Here is a 21,250-nt window from a genome sequence, read left to right as displayed (position 1 = left end):
ACACACACACACACACACACACACGTGTAAACATCTGGGCAAATGAATCATGCACACAGGAAATGCAGTGGGTAAGGGTGAGTGAATGTATATAGACATGTACACAAAGTTTCAGGTTTCTGTCTTTTGTTCTTGCTCGAAAAATCCTGTACACCATTTTTCCCCCCAGTAATTCAGAGCTGCCATATTTGTATTAAACTGAGAGCTTGTTGTAATTTACCTCAGCACACAGCACATGGCACTGCTGTGTTTACAACCAGTCACTGACATGTCAATAGCTATTTTGCAAAGCCTTAAAAAAAACAAAAAAAAACAACAATAACCAGCCTAAACCCTTAAACACACTTAATTGACTTTAATTTGGCATTTCTGCCTCAGTATATCCTGAAAGCAGAGGAGGGAGATGTGCATCTAAACCTCTAGAGCCTAATGGCTTCACACATACCAAAAACACCTGAGCAACACTGAAAACCCTCAGAATATCTTGAGCATGAGTTCGAAACTTAATATAGTTTAAAAACAAAAGTAAGTCGAAGTAAGTAATTTTTTTGTGAATGCTTTGCGATTAGAATGCAGGTTTGTTTTCATGATGTGATGATATCAAGTGAATATCAACCGGAGTTAATTTGGAGTTTCAGTGTTGTCACTGTGTTACATCTCAGTGACATGAATGTGTTTAGACATTGCCGCTTGCTGAGATGAGATGGAAACAACTTGACAGTGGTGTGTATTTACACTACGGATAGGATGGTGGAAATGTAAGGGGGGAGGGGGGGTGTACACCTAGATGTGTGGTCAGAAACAAAGTGAGCAGTGACAAATCCTTTTTTGGTAAGAGAGGACAGTCAGACTCTGGGCACCAATCTTAAAGGCAAAAACAACATGCAACACTAGCTTTACCAGATTTTTTTGGATGACTCATCATTATCTTAACCACCAGGATCCCTGCTAATGAAGACTATTTTAATATGGCTTTGTAAAGAAATGCCCTATTATTTTATAATGCTGTCAACAAGAAGTGCATTCAGATAAGTAAACCTATAGGTGGGACTCTGTCTCGACAAGTCAATATTACTACTTCTTGACATTCAAACATTCTGCTACTTGAACCTGCAGCAGTGGTCACTGAGACAGTACTGCAATATTTCCCAGGGCAAATGTTCGATTGTTACTTTCTGTCTGATGGACGTGTTTTAATGAGAACGCCTGTCAATGAGAGGCTCCTAAAGGTACCAGAGCTGTTCACTTCCTAATAAAGCTCACAGACACAAATGAAGCAACATCTGGTTCAGGAAATAAAGTATATAGATTAAATAAATAAATAACGGCTATGGATCCTTTCACACTCCACTTATGCATAACAATACTTGTGGAAATGACACAGACAAATACATAAAGTAATGAAACTTAAATGTAGATGTCACTGTGTGTAGCAAGCTTATTCATGAGTCAGGTGGAGCTTGGAAGCAATGCTGAGCCATTGCTGTGCCGCGACAAAGGGAAGTGTTTCCTAACCTACCAGTGGTCAAATTTGAACTCACATAATTTATTTACACACACATTTGTACATACTCATTAATGAACACCAATATGCATAATTCGATCACAAGTATTCAGTAGGTAGAAATAGTGCATTTTTTAATAACAAGATTTTGTCACTTTGAAGAACTTAAAAGAAAACCAATAAAGCCACTAAATTAAGCTGTAATCTTAAAACTATTACACTAAGTCTGTGTGTGTCTCTTTCTCTATGCAGTTGTTTGAATATTAATAATATGGAATATTGAAGAATATACATGCAACTGTACATGGCAGTACAACACCTTCATTGATAAAAAATAAAAACATGTTTTTATCTGTTTCCCCCAAAACACTAAACAGAATCAGCAATTAGGGCTGGAAGGTTATTTATGATTAGGTTATTATGTCAAAGCTCTAATGCACATCCAAACTCAAAGAAATCAAACAACTCCAGCACCAATTCTACATACAACACTTATGGGAGAACACTGTTTTTTTGTAAGGCATAAAATATCATCACCATTACAGACGTAATCATCGTTCTCGCACTGTACAACAAACCATAAAATCATAGATATTGTCATCCAAAAATACAGCGGTACCCTCAAAAGGCATTTTGGCAAGACATTGAGTATAAGACCCAGAGGATAAGTGAATAATTAAAAAGTTAGGTCTGCTCTTGAGCAGGTTAAAGTCCCAGCATAAATTATGCACATTAATGTTGATTTCTGTTATATTATCATTTAGATAAATACGTGTATCAGAAGTTTTCTCCAGTAATGTTGCAGGACGTTTGCCAAACCAGCCAGCAGATTTGGGTAATTGAATTAAGTTTACTCCACACTCTTAATGCAAACCTACTTGCAGTAATTTTAATTTTGTACATTACAATACAAAAGGTTGTTTTATGATGTATGACATTATGATACACCACATATTCTCTATATCGCACACAATCAATCATAAACACAAGTCACTCACACATGCATATACAGTATACATACAGAATGTACACATTTTGGCTTTGTACTCAACACCAGAATTCATTAATCCTAAGATTTCTGTGATTAAAGTCTAAAACAGCCATTTAAAAAAATGACTGCTGTAACATAACTCAGGCACATTGCTGTAACTCTATTTTTGCCACGATGGGAAAGACAGGCGGGTAACTATCGTTCCCCAAAATGGCCGGTTATATTTTGAGAACTGTGAATTAGATACAATACAATAATAATGTGTACTATCCTTTAGACACTCATTTACACGTTCAGGAAGTATGAATTTTCAAATCAAATATTATTATCAGAAAGCATGAATCATTTTCAACACATCTGTGTTGTTCGTCCCTTTGAACAACTGTAAGATGCAGCATGTTACAAATGTATTTCCCATTGAAACACTGAATTAAAATACTGCAAAGAAAAATACTGTACTATCTGTGTAACATGCCGTTTGTGGTACAGTTTGGTCACATGCTCCAAAGGAAGGAAGTTTCCTCAACGCTGATCCTGGGATGTGGCACAATGATTGTAAGATTTACTGCCTGTTTTATAGGTAAACTCACAACTAAGAGAAGATTGAAGGATTAATATATTTTACCTTTTCAGAGCAGTGGTTTCACAATATCACAATGGAAAGGGCACTAAAGATTAACTAGAGTCTAACTCTAAAGTCAGTTTTAAACTGTAAATCCAATCACATCTAACATTAAAATTACCAGCTTTAAGAAAAATGGCAACTGCAGCAGGAAGTGAAATACAGTGAACACTCTGCTTTCACACAGCCTGAAAACAACAGGCTTGTTCAAAATGAACCAGGATGCTTTGGCTCTAAAGGGATGTGATTGTTTCTGTGGATTCCTGTTCAGACTGTAAAGGCTGTTGGAAAGTATCTGGTGTTGGTACAGCATTTGGTGAAATTTTTATTTTTTTTTTAAAACTAGATTTAGAGAAAATTCACAAGCCAGAAATAGAAAACGTCGAAATTAGTAGCTTCATTATTTCACACCATCATACTAATAAATTTTTCTTCATTCACTCCATCATATCTTGTAGAAAACATTAAGTGGACCTACAATTTTAACAGACCTATAAATTCATTCAAACAGCTCAAATAAAAATATCAAAAGACAGAAATTAAATGTCACTCTAATATATTTAGCCAGCAGTATACAAACACGTAGTTTTGTCTAATCCATTGAAGCTCTTGAGATTATACAGTTTAAGTCTTTCTTCCTGTTCTGCTCCTTTTGACTGTAAATGTAAATGTGGCCAGGTGTTGACTCATCAGCAACAAAAGCAGTCAAGCAACATTTAGCAAAGGTCAGTCACTTGATTCACTTTGGCTGATCCATTCCCAGCATCTCGGTCTCGCTCTGTTGTCATCTTCAGGTCAGCACCCAGGTAAAGGTCACATCAGGATTCAGGGGCATTAAAGAGGTCAAACAGTCCATGTGATCCATCACCAAACAGAGGAGTAATGTCTCTCAGACATCTTGGGGTACACCCTGGTCTCGACACCCTGAGGATGGTGACATGCAGACAGGGAGATGTTTGACTACTTCAGTCCTTATTATCTGCATTCCGTGGCCCCAGTTAAGAACATAATTCATCTTTACTACCTGTATTTACAGTAAAGGCACCATAAGGATCATCGTTTACTAGTAGCACCATAGAGCGGCGTTTTAAAGACTGGGTCCCTCTTTTGCGGCATTCATGCTCTGTCACAGTTTCACACTATTCCACTCATCAACAGTTGGTGGCGATTACACGCCAACAAACTCAGCAATGTGCCAACAAAGACAGGAAAGAAAAAGACTGTAGGTTCCATATTTGTATGATGATGGCCATGCACATTTTAATGTAGAAAGAACTGTATTTTACCTGTTTTTAGACTTTATGGATACACACAGGCACAAAATCAGCTATAACTCTGTTTACATCAAGAAATCCACAGTGAAATGTAGATGAGTTCAATCATCAAATTAACCACTTGTTGCTCTTTCGTTCTGCCGCAATTCTCAACAGATCTAAAAAAACGCCTCAGCTACCAGCTTTTTCTGGAGCTTTTCAAGGGCTCACAGTGTCCACCTTTACCAGAGGATGGAGTAGAGCCCATTATCACTGAGCTTTCAATCATATCACACAGTCTTTGCCACCAGATGGACCACCTTTTGAAACTGCTTTCACTGATGAATCATGCATGATGTGCTTTGAAGCTCTTGGAAGCTTTTTTCTTTTTTGCAAAGGTAGAATCAACTTTGATAAAGTACATTTAAACCAACTTAAATGACAAATAGCAAATAGTAACAATTATTATTATTATTATAATACATGCTTCTACATCGCAGCAAAATTACATCAACTTACTATTAACAGTAAGGGAAAGAGAAAACACTTACCATCAGAAACTTTGGTTCATGAAGAAGAATGGCAGAGGGAGGAGAGAAGAGACAGGAAAGAGACAATTATTGATGAGTTGTTGAACAATTTCCAGATATTTTACATTTAGTCATTTAGCTTTTTTTAGCTTTTTTTTAGTGACTTACAAGTGAGGTACTAGGCAGCAAAAATCTAAGTTAAGGAGAAAACATCATAGCAAAGTTCTTTTTATTTTTGTGTTGTGAGGTTCAATGGATTGAAATAACACAAAACAGGTTTTTTTGGACACAAAAAAAGTAATTTCCAAACCCATTCAAGGATCTTTGAAGGGGAAAGTCAACATGTGACCTCACTTTGATTCAGAGACATTACACAATCAAATGAACACAAATACAGTAACACAGCCCCGGATCAATAAGCAGAAAGAGGTGGAGACAGGAACAGAGGGAGATGATATGAGTAAAAAAAAAAAAAGAAGAAGAAGAACAAACTGAGGCGGAGAAGGAGACTGGGGGGAGGCAGGCAGAGAGTGGGAGGAATTCTGTGAGTGAGAGGGAGCAAGGATATGGCATCAAGTAGAAACAATCATTAGATAGAGAGAGAGGCAGAAGGAAGGCGATCAGTGGGAGGAAGATAATACTCTGATCATTATTACGATGAAGAATGAGAAGAGAAGGAGGGGTGTCAGTAGAGATGGAGCTACAGAAAGAAGGAATACATTGATCATATGCAGCAAGGGCTCATTAGGGAGAGAGGGAGAAAAGAGATAAATATGCCACATTATAGAATGATTCATTGAATGGAGGAAGAATAAGGGCATAACTCCCAAAGCTACAAAGACATGTTTTATGGTAATGAACAGTTGAATAACAATTGGTCCTAGAAGCAAAGCATGATTTGGGCATGAGAATCCTTCAGTGCTAGCAGGAAAATGTTTTTTGTACTCAATATAAATTTCCATAAGTTGCTATGTGACTCCAGACAGATATATAGATTTTAGCAGCAACAGTTGAATATGATGTGTGCCCAGAGGCCTGAACAGCAGAGGGGAGCTGTGAACAAAAACACACCGGGGGGCTGCTCACTCCCACGCACACAATTACTGAACCTCATTTACGCAAACACACAGATTCTTGCAGGCGCACATACTAACACACACTTAGCTGCGCATGCAGGCAGCGGTTACCTCACATTGGCGCAATCACATGTACACAAAGGAAACAGAATTGTGGTAATTCAAAGGCAGAATGTGTGCGTGTATTACAATTACAGAGCTTCAATCTCTGCTCTCTCCATCCACAGTGATTCTGCTTTCTCATTCTATTACATGCAAAAACAGAGAATAATACCTTTAGAACTAATCTGTGTGTGCAAAAAAAACAATACCTAAAAATGTGGGCAGTGTTTTGGTTCCTCTACCCCTAGTCCCCTGATCTCTAGTCATATATACAACTTCTTAAATAAAACAACAGTATCCTGAAGAAGCTGAACAATAGTCTTTTATTGGAGACAGCTTATGAAAGTCTCATTAATATGTGACAGATGGGGTGGTCACGTTGTCTGAAACTGCAATATTTAGTAATTCAATTTAAGTACTACTACATACAGGCAGTGTTTATGTATATATGGATTTATTGATTGCTGCCGGTTTGTCCACAGGACAAATATAGAGAGTTATCCTTTAAAAATGTTTCTAAAAATAACTTGGAATCTAAAGAATGTTGGAATCTAAGACTTAATGGAGAAAATACTTTCTGTAACATCTTAAAACCGAAACAAACATTAAAAAAAAAAAAAGGAACAGCCAGCTTAAAAGCTACTGACTTGCCAAGATGACCATGTCCATTCCCCAGAAGATGCTCATGATCCATCCAACCATGATAACAGCTGTCAGTATCTGGATCAGAGCCGCTGCCACGTTGAGCCAAAACACACAGCACACGCCTCGCTCTGAGATCAGCTCACTGCGAGCTCCACACAGCACTGTGAACGCTGAGATGAAGGTACCTGTGGGACAAAACCAGCAAAACATCCTGTTACAAAAAGGAAAAAGTTTTTCGCTCTGTTAGTTGCATTGAAGTACACTAGACAGCAGACAGTAGAATGTCCTTTGAAATAAGGAGGATGGGACACATGCTGCGGTGCTTTGATCTGAATCCTAACTTCACAAGCTGATGTTTATTAAGTGGCTCATTATGTTTGTCATTGTTTCAACACTTGATGATTATCAATGATGGGTCCCCAAAGGTTTATCTTCCGATCCTATAAGAATCAGAAAGAAAGATTTTATGAAAAAAATCAAAGAATCAGCAAAATTATGGCATTTACGGACCATAAATGTCTGTAATAAATGTAAAGTAGGGTAAAACTTCTATGGAAGTTCTGATCTTTTACAGTAATTGTCTTGGTGACATTTGATCACACTGGCTTCATTTCTATGCATAAAAAACATTAAAACCATCAGAAGACCCTGGTAACTAGAGCAGAATTTCCCAGCAAAATAATAATAATAATAATAAACACATTTATGTTGCTGCTTAGCCCTATAAGGCCTGTATTATATTCTTTACACTAGATAAGGACATGAATAAAGATAGTACAAATTCATATTTCTGTTTATGTTAATTGTTAAAGAAATATGGCCAATCATAGCCAAACATATTTTGACAGTTGCAGTCTCTCTACTAAAATAAAATAATACAAATATTCAATGTGCCTAGAGGAAATACTAGGCTCAGCACAGTGAAGCGGCTCTAGGTAGTGTTAACCCACATTGTCCACTGAGGAGGTGAGTCAGTATTAAAGTGGCCACTGTTAGTGTGTCTGGCCATGGCAACAGTGGATCCAGTGCCTTGTAAAAGTGCACTGACACATCAGTGCTCACATTCACTGTTACAAAACTCAAACAGGATTATGTCTGTGGACAAATCCTTTCTGTCTGAATTAAATCAACTATTGCTCTCTGTCCCATTATCTCAAGACCTGGACCTTCCCAGGCCCTGTTCATTAGAGAGCAAATGTGTGTGTGTCTGTGTGTATGCGGTGCATGTGTTACACACCCAAATGTGTGTCTCAGTGCACATTGATCAGGTTATTTCATTACATAGTGTTTCCATGACAACATTCCCTCAGGAATACGATATTTATAAAACCTGCTATTTATTCTCTGTAGCTTGGCGCCACCTCATATTATCAATGATGATTCAAATCGGCTACTATCATGTTAACAGCCTACACAGGAATCACTGCAAACACACTAGCAGTGTTTGTTTCGTCTTACGCGACATCTATAGAGTCATAGTTGTAAAGCCAGGAGCCTTAAGTTCACTTGAGGCCATGAAGAAATGCAGTGTCTTTCTTATAAATGAAGAGAAACAGAACAAAGAAGCAAAAAATTCTAGGAATAATTATGCAAATGTCACAGTCCTGCCCTTTGTTTATTTCTTGTCCTCATTTTCTTTCCTTCCTTGTTACACCACCCAAACCTCAGTCTGCCCGCTGTCTACCACAAACACACCTGTTTCCACTCTGCACTCTCCCCGTCACTCACTCACTCAGCCCCTCCCACTTCCTTTGTTCTACTTTTCTTCACCTCTGTCTAGCATGCCCCCCAACCAACACACACACACACACACACACACACACACACACACACACACACACACACACACACACACACACACACACCTGCAGCTCGTTCTGCACTCACCACAGCCACTTTATAAGCCAGTTCCCAGTTCTCATGAAGTTGAAAATGAGGAGGAATGGGAACAATTGTTGCAGCTCAGAGCTGTGCCACATTTATGGTCTGTCAACCTATAAAATCATTTTATATGCAAGAATGTTTTCATCTGATGTAGGGGAAGGCAGCTGCTGGAAATAATTTCTATCCTGATAATTACTCATCTCTAGACCCTGTCTTTGTATATCATAGCACAAAAAACAGACATTAGCGTTGAAAAACACTGTATGACATTTTAGTCAGCACACAGGCAAGTTCACAGTGCACATCTCCTCTACAGAAACTGCAGCCTACAGAGGCTTTTAAACCAACACTATAGTTACACGGTTGGGTCCAGTAGTAATGATGTAAAATTTTACTTTTTTTGACTCTTATGCTTAAAATAGTTTGACATTGTGCAGGAGATGCTGCAGATTTATTTTACATAATTTATCAGTGGGTCCTTGGTAAATATAACTGTGCATATTTCCAGCTCCAAATATTTATGAGACATGCCAGTTTCAAAACATCTCCGGCAGTGTATAAACAGCCTGAGTGGGATTCTGTGTTTTTGTGATTTGTCGTTGATAAAAGTGTCACTAAACTAGCTGATAAAGATTCGGTGGGAAACAACAAAAATATAGCGTATTTGCCTTTCCTCTATTTAGTTCTGTATTATTCAGAAAGTGTAAAATTTATTTTGCAAAACTGTCTGAATGTGAGGTGTTTTATTAGCATTACTTTTTATTAGCAAACATTATGTCCATGAAATGTTTTCATTTGTATAAAATCATTAATTCAGACAATTAGTCAGTTGTCAGGGTTTCTCTCTGGTGGCTTTTTGTGCCCATATGCAAATTCGGAACTGAATACAGTGAATATCAAATGTGACACATGAACTGCTCATTGGGCATTGAGTGCATGGTGGCCTTGGCCCAGCTTTTTCTGCTACAGCTCAATTTCTTGACACACTGGAGGAATTCAAACAGGGGAGGCGTGGTGGGGAAGTGCTGGTGGGGCTTTCAGCTGCATCTTGTTTCTCAGGACCAAGGAGCAAAGTTGACTCATGGGTTGATTTTTATTTTCTCTCTCTCTTTCACTTTGTATTTTCCTGTTTCCATCTCTCTCTTTATTTAGCAGGCACACTTAAAAGTCAGGGATGCCAGATTTACTCAGTCTGTCCCATAATCTCTGACAAATCTGATTGAACGCCAAAATATTTATTTTCACATGGCCTACATTGCCCTTATTTGGAAAAAGTTAAACCATGGAACCATCACAATCCCAGAATAGTAATAGCTGTGGAAACCCTTTATTTAAAGGACAACATTTTCATGTGGAAAAGGAGGGAGGAAATGGATATTTAGTCTTCCTTTCATGCTTTTTGACATGGCCCATTTTAAAGCCTCTCGCAGAAAGAGCAACGACGGGTTAAAAAAGCTTCCACCCAGAGCCGATATGGTCTGATCAGACAGAGAAATTTGCAGGTTTCAGAGGTCACACCCACGAGCAGATGCTCTGGCTGCTGATGGAGCTGCCCACCTCCAGACATGAGCCATGATTGACAGCAAGCTGGTGGCTAAATGGTTACACATCTTTACCATCTGAGTGTTTGGCATGAAAAACAGGCTTTACACCGTCTGGTCGATACTTTTTGTTTTTCTGTATGACTTCCAGCTTCTGTAGATTCACTTAGGTACCAATATTGTCTGTTGAGTTCACTGAACAGTAGGTTCCTGTCATATCAGTGTTGGAAGAAATAGATATTTTCTGCACTTGTCAATGTGATTGACTTTTATGGACTTCTAAACCATGAATAATGGTTTATCTACTGTTTTCTCATTTCATCCTCTGATCTGTTATATTTCAGATAATAGTAAAAACCAACTGAGCCCAAAGTAACCTCTTCAAATAGCTTGTTGTGACATGTATTGATTACAACAAATTAATATTCAATTTAGAAACTTGGCTTTAAAAAAGCTTAGAACATGCAGAAACTGATAGTTTGGCCACTTGAGGCAGCAAAAACAAGATGTAAACTGACATGCAGTACATTTTAGCTGATATTATTTTATTAATAATTTGTAGCAGAAACAGTAGCTTAGTTACACATTGATTAGAGAGTGAGAGTATAAGCATTAATTGGGAATTTTTGGCTATGCAATAAATATTCACTCTTTTTTTATCCTTGTTTTTGGTCTCTTCCATCTTGAGAGGCCAATATCTGCTTCAGTAGCAGCGCGTTCACTTGCTGTTAGTTACGTGTTTGTTGTTTGTGACTGGGCAGAGACTATAGAGGAATAGTAACATTTTCTGATAAATCTTTAAAATATTGTCACATTGATTAATCAAATCATAAGTTCAGCTCTAATTTGTATTCACTTCCTAAGCAGCTTACTGACCAGGGCAGTCAGATGACCAGAGATCGGTTCTATCGAAAAAGCTTCCCTGATGAAATGTTTCCAGCTACTGGCACCCAAGAAATCAGCTTTAGCTTTCTGTGTTTTCTCATTATCCCATTTGTTTCTTTTTGTTGCATGAACAGAAGTTCATTAAACAAAATAATGCATGGCTTCAAACACACCATCTGTCACTAGTACTTGCCATATTTTGTTAATAGAAGATTAATCCCATAATAGAGACAATATCAAATTAGTTATAATGTTATTATTTCACTGCTCCGCACTTTGCAGCTGCAGATGTCAACAGAGGTGTTTAAAGTGCTCATTATTGATCAGAACACCAAAAGCCGCTTAGGAATACAAATTGTTTCGTGCTGCAACAATAAAGATTTGATAGCTTTGCAATTCATTACATACAAAAATCTACTGTAACATTTCTCAGTGTGTGAAAATCTCTTGGATTCTCTGTATGTTGCATGTGGGAGATTCTCTCTCTTTCTCTGTGTGTGTGTGTGAGTGTGCACGTGTAGATCTATGTGTCAGTGTGGATGCTTGTGTGCCTAGATATTACCCAGACTAATGACTATAATTAAACAGAGAACTCCACAAAGCACCCACTGCTAGTGTGGGAGGTTAATGATGGAGTGTAAGAGCGTGAAAGACACAAGGAGAAAGAACAGGAGAATAAAAGGGAGACATAAAGGGAGAGAAAGAACTGAGGGGACAAAGGAAAAAAGGGATAGATTAAAGGAGAAAGACAGGTTCTGCCTAGCAGTGTCCGGCATCATCTGACGTCCCTGATTGAAAAACTAAGTGCATTATTAACTGGATGACTGTATTACTCAGCCCCATTTAGTCAAAAATGCTTTTAAGGAACTGTTTCATTTATAGTTGCTTTTTAGGCACAAGCTGTGCAGGCTTCTGTCTGCCCATAAAGATGCTGCACGGTGCTCAAGAATGAAACATTTCAGCACCCGTGTAGGTACATTCTTTGGTGAGCCTGCCAATCCCAATCCAGTTTGTTAATGTGGCCAAACCTGTCAAATATTAGCACCACTTCTCTGCATTCACATCCCATCATACACACAGGTTAGAAACAGAATCTCTCTCGATGAATAAACTTGTCTCCTTCCTTTATTGACAAAATGATCAGGAATGCTTACCAAAGTTACAGAACAGACCATTAGAGACATTAAAGGATGCACGGGAAGCAGCAGCTTTAATCATCAATATAGTCACGTCCTGGACTTTGGGGTCCTTCAGAACTCTTACAGGTATTCACAATGTGTGCGTCTGACTCGGTGTGAAGATCAGACTCAAATGCAATAAACAACATGAGTGTTGATTTTAAGGGTAATATAAATCTGGTTTCAAGTTAGAGTGAAACACAAAAAAAAATCTCAAACTCAAAATATTGTTTAACATGTTTAACATCACAATCTTAATCCTAAATCTAAGACATCTTTTGGATGTCAAATAACCTCTAATGAGCTGGGTTATAAAGAGCGATATGTTCTCACTTTAGAGCGTTTTCACAAGACTTTTGTGCAGGGTGCACTCTCAAGGCTAAACGTCCCGGTGCACTCACTCACAAGTATCCAGAGGCAAGATGTCAACATGACCCATTAAAGAATTTCAGTGTCTCCAATATCACACACCATCAGCACACGTGCACATACACATACAGTAGACAACTTGCCACCCACACCCACACACACACACACACACACACACGTGACGTCTGCCATCCACACACTCACACTGAGGGGCTATATCCTATATTCACTTCAGCTCTGTGTCAAAGCCTCAGAGTTTCCAATCCTCTTATGGCAAAGATTGTAACATGACTATTGAGCTGTCATCTTTTTTCACAGTAAGGATGTGTAATTATTTCCATGCTAGCAGCTCTTTAATCAGTTTACACCACACTGACTATCAGCCTCTGTGGTGCTCACCAACAGATTTCTACTCAGTCTTTATTGTGTTACAGGGACAATCTTAGGAGCTGGTAACACAACATCAGGCAGAATTAATGTAAAGTTAGAACAAGCGAAGCAGACAGAATGAGGTTGTCAGTTTGAATTCACCAACTGCGGAGCAGAGCTCCGGGTGTGGACACACACACTTTTTCCCTCACATTCCAGACCAACCTACTGGGTACAACACTTTTTTTCTGCACCATGATCAAATACTTTTACAGTTATACAGTTTTACAGTCTGATGAACTGTTGCTTACCAACGGAATAATTACATAACTTGACTCCCACAGCCACGGGTTGTCCTTTTTACAATTGTGATTGTGTACGATTAAACTAACAACATATGGGGTTTGGGTGCTGGACTCTGCGGGTGCTGACAGCCATCCGCTCCTGGCTCTAGCTCTGTAGTTACTGGAGCATGAGATTGGTCTAATCGCTCTTTTTTATCAAACCCTGAGCAAGAAGGTAGATTTTTCAAACAGCGTGTAACTCTAACTTCCTCTGTCCAAATGTTAATTACAAATTGACGAAATAGAGAACATCAACTCACAGACCAGACCAGACCCATTCAGTCTTCAGTCTTCTGGAATAAGTACACTTTTCTTCAACTCTGTTCATGTTCTTGGTATAAATTACATGACAAAATCAATATAACTTTCAATTAAGTTTATATACTATAGATGAAGCAGCTGGTTTGTCTGGATTAGTATAAACACATAAAACCACAAAATCGTTTTTATCACCTTTTTGTTTCCGCATAGATTTAACAGTGAGGAATAAAATCAAGGGTTCATTGTGTTATTAGGTGGATTTTTCACCTTTAAAAAGACCCAGACTGGTGGTTCTCCTTTTCCTTTAACCATAACCTCTGTGTCTCTCTAATTTATGGGCCTAAACTAACCAAAAATTAACCATCACATTGTAACGCTCACTGGAGTTTTAAAGAGCAGAATTTCCAGTTCAGCTGAGATTTGCTTACTGCGAGTGATCCAGATGTTAATCTGCACAAGGGCTGTTTTCGCTGCTGTGTTTAGGAGACAGACACTATTACAAATGTCCTGAATTGACCTTGACTAAATTCAGTTACACATTTCTAAATTTCATTTTGGCTGGAGGTTCAAAGAACAAGACGCTGTTTTTAGTCTCAGTCAATTAGACCCAAATGGCATTGACACAAACACACACACACTTGCATGCATTGTGTTCGTTTTAGACAGTGTTGTCATGGCAACTAGGTGCAGCTATTCAATGAAATGTCAAGGCATACCAAGCAAACACATTCACTCTACTCACACACACACACACACACACACACACACACACACACACACACACACACACACACACACACACACACACACACACACACCTAGATGAGGTGTCGCCTTGATGCTTTTGTTCCATGTTGGAGTCAGAATTAAGGCAACAAGTCAGGGCATTTCAACATTTCTGCCACAGGGGAAAATATTATAATTTGGTGGTTTTGGTAATTTCTGATTCTCTTTATTACAGTGTAGTATGGTGTTTGTGACATTTTGTAGCCATCGGTAATTCAACATTTATTGTTGAAGGGCTGCAGTAGATAAAATACTGACTGTCGGCAAAGATGAGAGAAAAAGACAATGTGGTAGATCTGATGATCACAAAGAAAGAGAGGAAGAGAAAATAAACAGACAATCAATGACTCTCCGGAGAATTACAGCCAACAGCCAAGAGGCGGAGTGGACACATCATGGGTTATTTGATGATGGACTTTGATGGTGGTCATGAGTGATTGCTATGGAAACTTGAATTTCCTAATTCCTTCTTGTTGTGTTTTATTTTCAGTGATTTTTGTTCCCTGTATTTCTACATTGGGTAATTACTTTTCTTTTCACACAGAATGCATCACTTCATACACATTCATAAATATTTGAATGTGTAGGCAGACTTGAGAATGTCTTACACATATAGAGGTAATACTTTTTGTTCAAAAGATTTAGCTGTTAGTTATCTGATGATTATTATGTCAAACTAATGTGAACTTGTCTGAAAACTCTCGTGGCCACAGTTCACCCCACTCTGACTTTTACTTAATGTTTGATATTTATTTACATCATCACCGTGTGTATGTGTGAGTGAGTGAGTGAGTGTGTTTTTGTGACCAGCCAGCATCTTATTTTGCTGTTTTCAACACATTTATTTTCAGTCACATTGGCTCTTCAGTTTTTAATACATCACTTCATTCGGACTTTTTCATCAATAATCACCTTATTGTTGTACAATAAGACCCAAAGACTAAACAAAAGGTGGAAAATGAATTAAAGGAAAAGCCGTAATTTATAACAAGTATGAAAAATTAACAGGAAGAAACATCAGTTTTCCAACTCACCAAGTCCAGGTATGAAGGTGTTCAGAAAGAGGCAGATAACGGCCAGAGGGAAAGGCATTGTGGGTATTGCAGCCCGCAGAGGTCCCTTTTTCTCCCTGACCTCCACCACCACTCCACCACCCGCTGTAGCGGCTCCAGTCACTGCTTTGGCCCCCAGATTGTCCCCCGTTGTAACACGCCCCTGCTCTGTTCCACCTTCTTTCTGTGCCATCGCTCTTCCTTTCTTTTACTTGCTCTAATCTATGAATAAAGACTAAGACTAGTTGGTGCGATGCTGCAAAAGAACTAGAATTTGTTTTCTCTGTTCCACTTAGTGGTTGAAGTGAAATGATTTTATCCTCAGAGAATTTGCTAAAATTTCAGCAGTACAGGTCTATTTCCCATTAACTAACAATAAAAAGCAACAACAAGTTGTCTATTTGTAGAGTATATGGAGAATTGGTGGGACTAAATTAATGAAAATTAAAATGCTATACTATATACTATCCCGGGAAATAAAAGTGAAATAGCCTGTGATAAAAATCCTAAAACTCAACTTTAAAAAGCTTGTAAAAAATATTCCAGTATTTTTAGTGTCCCCTAAAAGTATTCATTTTGAATCATTTCTTATATAAAAGGTTAAACTTTTCTCTGAAAAAGTCACCAGGTGTTTGGGTCTGAGGAGCAAGAATTTGTCTTCAAGACTGTGCACATGCCTTAAACATCCTTAAACATGCCCACACTGCTTCGTCAGAGGTCAGTGAAATCTGTCGCAGGTTTCCATGTCTAACATGCTCTCAGAAGCAAAGCTGAATCACACACAGGTCCTTCTTGAAATTGTTTGAATGTCTTCAGAAAAATCCTTGAAAGATGTGCAGCTCTTCTCAGCAATTTCATTTCACGTCTTTCTTTCTTTTGTCCTTTCTTTCTATTGTTCTTTTTTTCTTGCTTTCTTTCTTTCTTATTTTCTTTCTGAGAGAAGTGCTCTCATCAAGCCCACTCTTTCTACTACGTCTCCCTCGTTCTTTCTTTCTCTTGTCTCCCCGCCGCCCTCTCTCCCTGCCCTCCCCATCCTCTCCCCCCATTTAAAGGAACAGTGCGCCAATCCGACGTTGACAGCAACAGTTTGTCACATTTGACAAGCTGTAATTTAGTGCATCTTAATCTAATCGGTGATTGATGATGGTGTCACCATGTAACTGAATGGATTCATTTCAGATTTAAAATATCTTAAATAATGCAAAAATGTAGAGAACCTTGCATGCTATAGCTACAGCCATACATAGTGCAGTTTGGTTACAATCATTTGGTTCATCCATACAGACATAACTGCAAGCATTTGACAGCTCATTAGAGCTCATGTTAGTGCTTGTCTAATATTATAAGACATGTTTTCAAATCAAATTGTAAGAAGATTTGAAGCTGTAAGCACAGATACTGACTGAAAAAAAAAACGAGAAAAGCTGTGCAAAAAAATCTATGCATTGAAAAGAGGGAGAGTGAAAGTAAGCTGGAATGAGGAATAAAACAAAATTATAAAAATAAATGTCTGGATGGAGGAGGAAAAGATGAAGAGATGGCCAATGTCAATATCTCAGTAATTATTCATGCAACCCAATTCCCTAAGGATCAAACATATCCTTCTGTCTCCTCATCCTCTGTCTTTATCCCCTAACTCTATCTGTGACCTTCATTTAAGTCTCTCTAGCTCACATTTTCACCTCTTCCTCCTCCTCTTCTTCTTCTCTGCCTCGTTCCCACTCTACGCAATCACAAGTGGCAAAAACACAATGGGAATGAGTGCAACCCTGAGATTTTTCTCCACTTTTGTGTTATTCTGTCTCTCTCTGTCTCATCTACTTTCCTCTTTCCATTTAGTCTCCTAGCAACCCAGCAAACTTTCAGTAATTATACTGATATTGATCTTCAGGTTTTTGGTCCTTTTTGTCTAATCCCATTTCTCCTCATTTCTGGCCAATTCTCACTTTTAATTTCTTTTTAATCTTTAAACACACAAGATAACTGATTTATAGGTAGTTTCACTCTCTATTTGTCATGCAAAGCACCATTATGTGATATCTGACAATGCATGACTCTTAAAAAATCTTGACTGTGTGTGTGTTTGTATGTGAGTGTGTGTCTGTGTGTGTTTGTGTGTGTGTGCTTGACACATGCTGAGACACTTAGTTGCCTTGCACCTGTGAAAGTGTAAACCTCTCTGGTTCTGACTCCTTCTCATCCTGCCTTGCTGCCACGCACACACACACACACACACACACACACACACACACACACACACACACACACACACACACACACACACACACACACACATGCACTAACACACACACGCACACAGAGATCTTCCTGTCATCTTCGCTCAGGGTTTATTATGTGTTGATTAAATCTGTCAGGGAAAGCTGACATGACCCACACCATTTGTTCATGCCTGCTCCTGAGTGTGTGTGTTTGTGTTAGTGTGTGTGTGTGTGGGTTGATGAATGTGTGAGTACTCCTGTTGGCATCCCATTGTGTGCTTCACCCCAGACCAGATCATCACCACAGTGACTGTGGCGTACACACTCCTTTTCTCTCGCCTTTCATCTGCAGACTCCTGGCTGACTCCTGCTGGCTTTTATGTTTTTCCTTTTTCCATTTTTCTCAGTTGGCCCCTAATGCAACATAGGCCCCCATACAATCATATCACAGCAGACTATGTTTTAATTCAGCTTCCTATGAACAAACATTCACTAACACTAGAGCTTTTTCATCACAAGGTCACGACTTTGCATTTCCTGGCTCAAATGATCAGTGCCTGTGTATCATTAAGACTTCCTTCAACATGTAAAACATTATGAGATGTACAGTCACATCATTACATCAAAGCATAATCTTCAAATACTTTATATATATAATACTGCCCCTCGCTCCCCCTCCTGAGCTCTGCTCCCCTCTGTGCAGCGCTTTAGATCATTGTTATGAAATCAAAATATCTGCGAATAAAATTATTTATCAGAGAGAATTGAAATTCCGTAATTGGTTAGAAAGGAGAGGCTTACCAAAAAATGTTAATGGTAGAGGTTAACATCTCTGCACTGCTGCCAGAGCTGTTCAAAGAGTCTGAGTCACTGAAGACTTCAACAGCAGCTCTCCACATTTTGGAGCACATTTTTAGTAAACCGTAAAACATTTACTTAAAATAGTTTCATACTCCATTCTGACTAAACTAAAGAAATCTACAGTGAGGTATTGCTTAGTACTTTTTGCCATGATTACTTAAGTGGTTGGAAATATCTAAATACATTTACTATAATGTCTAAACATTAGTTTCCAGCACTGAAGTATAACAATGAAGTTCTTGTACTTGACTTATTTCTATTTGTTGTTATATTTTTGACCTAAATTCCAGTGGGAAATGTACATTTTACCCCACTGCATATTATTTATTGTATTAATATTTTCTTCTGTTTCCTTCTGTTTTGAATACTTCTTTACTGGTGACTGTAAAGCTTCAGGCTTCTTACTTGTGTCCTAATTTAATTCTGCTACAGGTAGGTCACACTGACAAACATGATTATATGTAAATTTAATAGGACATCTCCAAAACGCTCTCCTCGAGCTCATAAAAGCAAATCTAATGTGACAGAGGACCAAGTGAAAAACAGCGTTAATCCTCTGTTATATTAACTTAACTGCTCGTCACTTAGCCTTTTGAACTAAATAAAAATTGCAAACAAGAAACACTGGGAATTTTCCAGTGTGCCGCGTTATTTTTGTTTGTTTTTTTTTGGCTCATTATTTTTCAAATATGATCAGCCCATCTACTCCAATGGGTCCCCTGGAGTGTGAGTACAAAGCTTCCAGCTTTTATTTAGTAGTTGTGCTCACTGTGTACACACACAAACAGACACACTTCCTGATGTAGCATGGATTCCAGCAGGAGATAAAAATAAGAATCTGGGTCTGAAATTATTTAAAGAAAGTATGGATGATGATGTCACAGTGCTGGCATCATCTGAGTTGTTGTTCAGGGGCAAGAGTAGATTTTCAGGTCAGTTTTTCTTGAAATTTCAAAGAGCAGTGGGAGTTAGACTTGCCACCTACAGTCTGCTCATGAATTTCATCATATGTTTTCCCTTAAGAGTGTTTTATTTTAGCACTGACCCCAGGCAGTTGCTATCTGACAGAATTATCACATTCAGTGGGGTTTAGCTGTTAAAAATACAGAGCTGAAATAAATTTCACTGAGTGACTGAGTGCAAATCAGAATTACAAATGGGATTAAACACTTCTTCCTTTAGCTGCAGACCAACTAGAACTGTAGAAACCGGACTCTGGGAACCTCTGGGAAACATTTCTGGACTTTAGAGAATGTTTAAAAAGAGAGATGAGCGACATCTGCTGGCTACTCATTTCCCACAATCTGACACGATTACTTTGTCTATTGAGCAACACCTGGTTGTGCTTGTTAAGCCTCTCCTGCCTCTGTGGTGAAGATCTAAGTTTCCTGTGGCTTCATCAAAAACCACTTTAACTCTGATGTTTTACTGTTGCTTAACATAAATGTGATTTGTATGAGTTCAATGAGCACAACCAGAAACGAAGAAAAGACTAATAAAAACATACTGTATATGCTTGTGTAAGATAATACTCGAAAAAATGTTTGTGATAAAATAAGTTAGATCAAATTGTCAATGTTTCACTTTAAACCACACTGAAATAAAAAAGGGACAATAAGGGAGGAAAGTTTGAAGAGATATTTTGCATTTATTTTAAAGCAAACAAAAAACAATCTGTGTAAAAATAGAAAAATCTGTTCTGCCATCTTCTGCATTTTAATTCACTGAGCTTTCTGTTCCGCTGGGATTGTTCACTTTCTTATTATTGGCTCTTTTTTTGGCCTCAATGATGTTCTTGACCCACTCCTTGGATGGGTCAGCACAGATCTCTCCCCCGTTCTTCATTGTAAAGCTGAACAAGAGACCGAAAAAAACCTAAAGTTATTTTCTGCAACAGATTTTTGTCACCAGTTGTGTTTCTTTTTGCCTCTTAAGCAATCCGGTGCTTATACATATTTAAACATGATAATCTGAACTTGGATTGTTAAAGTTTACTAAAGACAATAAGCGTTAGACACTCACAGAACACCTTCCATTGGACAAAGGACGTCTGTGTACTTGTAGTACACAACACTTTTCTTAGGCAGCACCGCATTTCTGTAACGGAAGCAGCACTCACTCGGACCAAAGCTGGCTGTGAAGCAAAGACAGATACAGAAAAGATGTACAACAGAGAGAAATTTTTAAAATTACAATCAAAGTACTGTAACCATTACAATATTATAAAATGATTTATTGGTGTACAGTAAGTTTAGAGAGCACATAAATACACATTGAAACAAGCTGTGGTTTAGTTTGTTGCTGATATGAGGTACTAATACTAAAATAAATTAAAACGCACATATTTTATAGTTAGGTAAAAGTGTAGTTTTCACTCACATTTGATTAGATGTAATGTTATGTTAATAACCAATAAAGTAAGTGATTAGTGAGTTTAACTCTATAAACTCTGTAAACTTCTATTAACGTTAGAACATGTGTAGGTCTTAACTTGCTTGTTTTCACACAATCAAATCAGAAACAATTTCTCTTCCCCAGTCACAAAGAACAACATGCAAGAAGACAAAATAACACTTGGTCTTTGAATCACTGAAAAAAAAGAAAAACAGTGGACTTACACTGAGATGACAAGACAACGAGAGAGGCGAAAAGCAGGGTGCAGGCCACCAGAATCATAGGGTTCTTCATCATTGTCATCATCTTCTCCAGATGTCAGTATCTGTCTCCTTTGTGTCCGCTTCTTTGCAGCCACTCAATTTATTATGCAGCTTGTCGTGT

The 21,250-nt window shown here is 38.2% G+C and overlaps 2 protein-coding genes across 2 annotated transcripts; both read right to left on the bottom strand.

Annotated features, from left to right (window-relative positions):
• Positions 1–1,525: 1,525 nt before the first annotated feature.
• On the bottom strand, positions 1,526–16,390 carry stum (stum, mechanosensory transduction mediator homolog). The gene is made up of 3 exons (XM_067481149.1): positions 15,375–16,390; positions 4,922–6,908; positions 1,526–4,041 (listed from the first exon to the last, which is right to left on the bottom strand). Exons 1-2 carry the CDS (start codon positions 15,583–15,585, stop codon positions 6,718–6,720), a joined length of 402 nt encoding a protein of 133 aa, XP_067337250.1. The 5' UTR covers positions 15,586–16,390; the 3' UTR covers positions 1,526–4,041; positions 4,922–6,717.
• Positions 16,391–20,100: 3,710 nt separating this feature from the next.
• On the bottom strand, positions 20,101–21,250 carry LOC137102474 (C-C motif chemokine 4-like). Its single transcript, XM_067482033.1, has 3 exons — positions 21,091–21,250; positions 20,495–20,606; positions 20,101–20,324 (listed from the first exon to the last, which is right to left on the bottom strand). Exons 1-3 carry the CDS (start codon positions 21,170–21,172, stop codon positions 20,189–20,191), a joined length of 330 nt encoding a protein of 109 aa, XP_067338134.1. The 5' UTR covers positions 21,173–21,250; the 3' UTR covers positions 20,101–20,188.

Source organism: Channa argus, chromosome 17 (assembly GCF_033026475.1).
Source record: "Channa argus isolate prfri chromosome 17, Channa argus male v1.0, whole genome shotgun sequence".
Lineage (NCBI taxonomy): Eukaryota > Metazoa > Chordata > Actinopteri > Anabantiformes > Channidae > Channa > Channa argus.
Note: the sequence above shows the minus strand (reverse complement) of the source record. Positions and strands in the feature narration are given on the sequence as shown.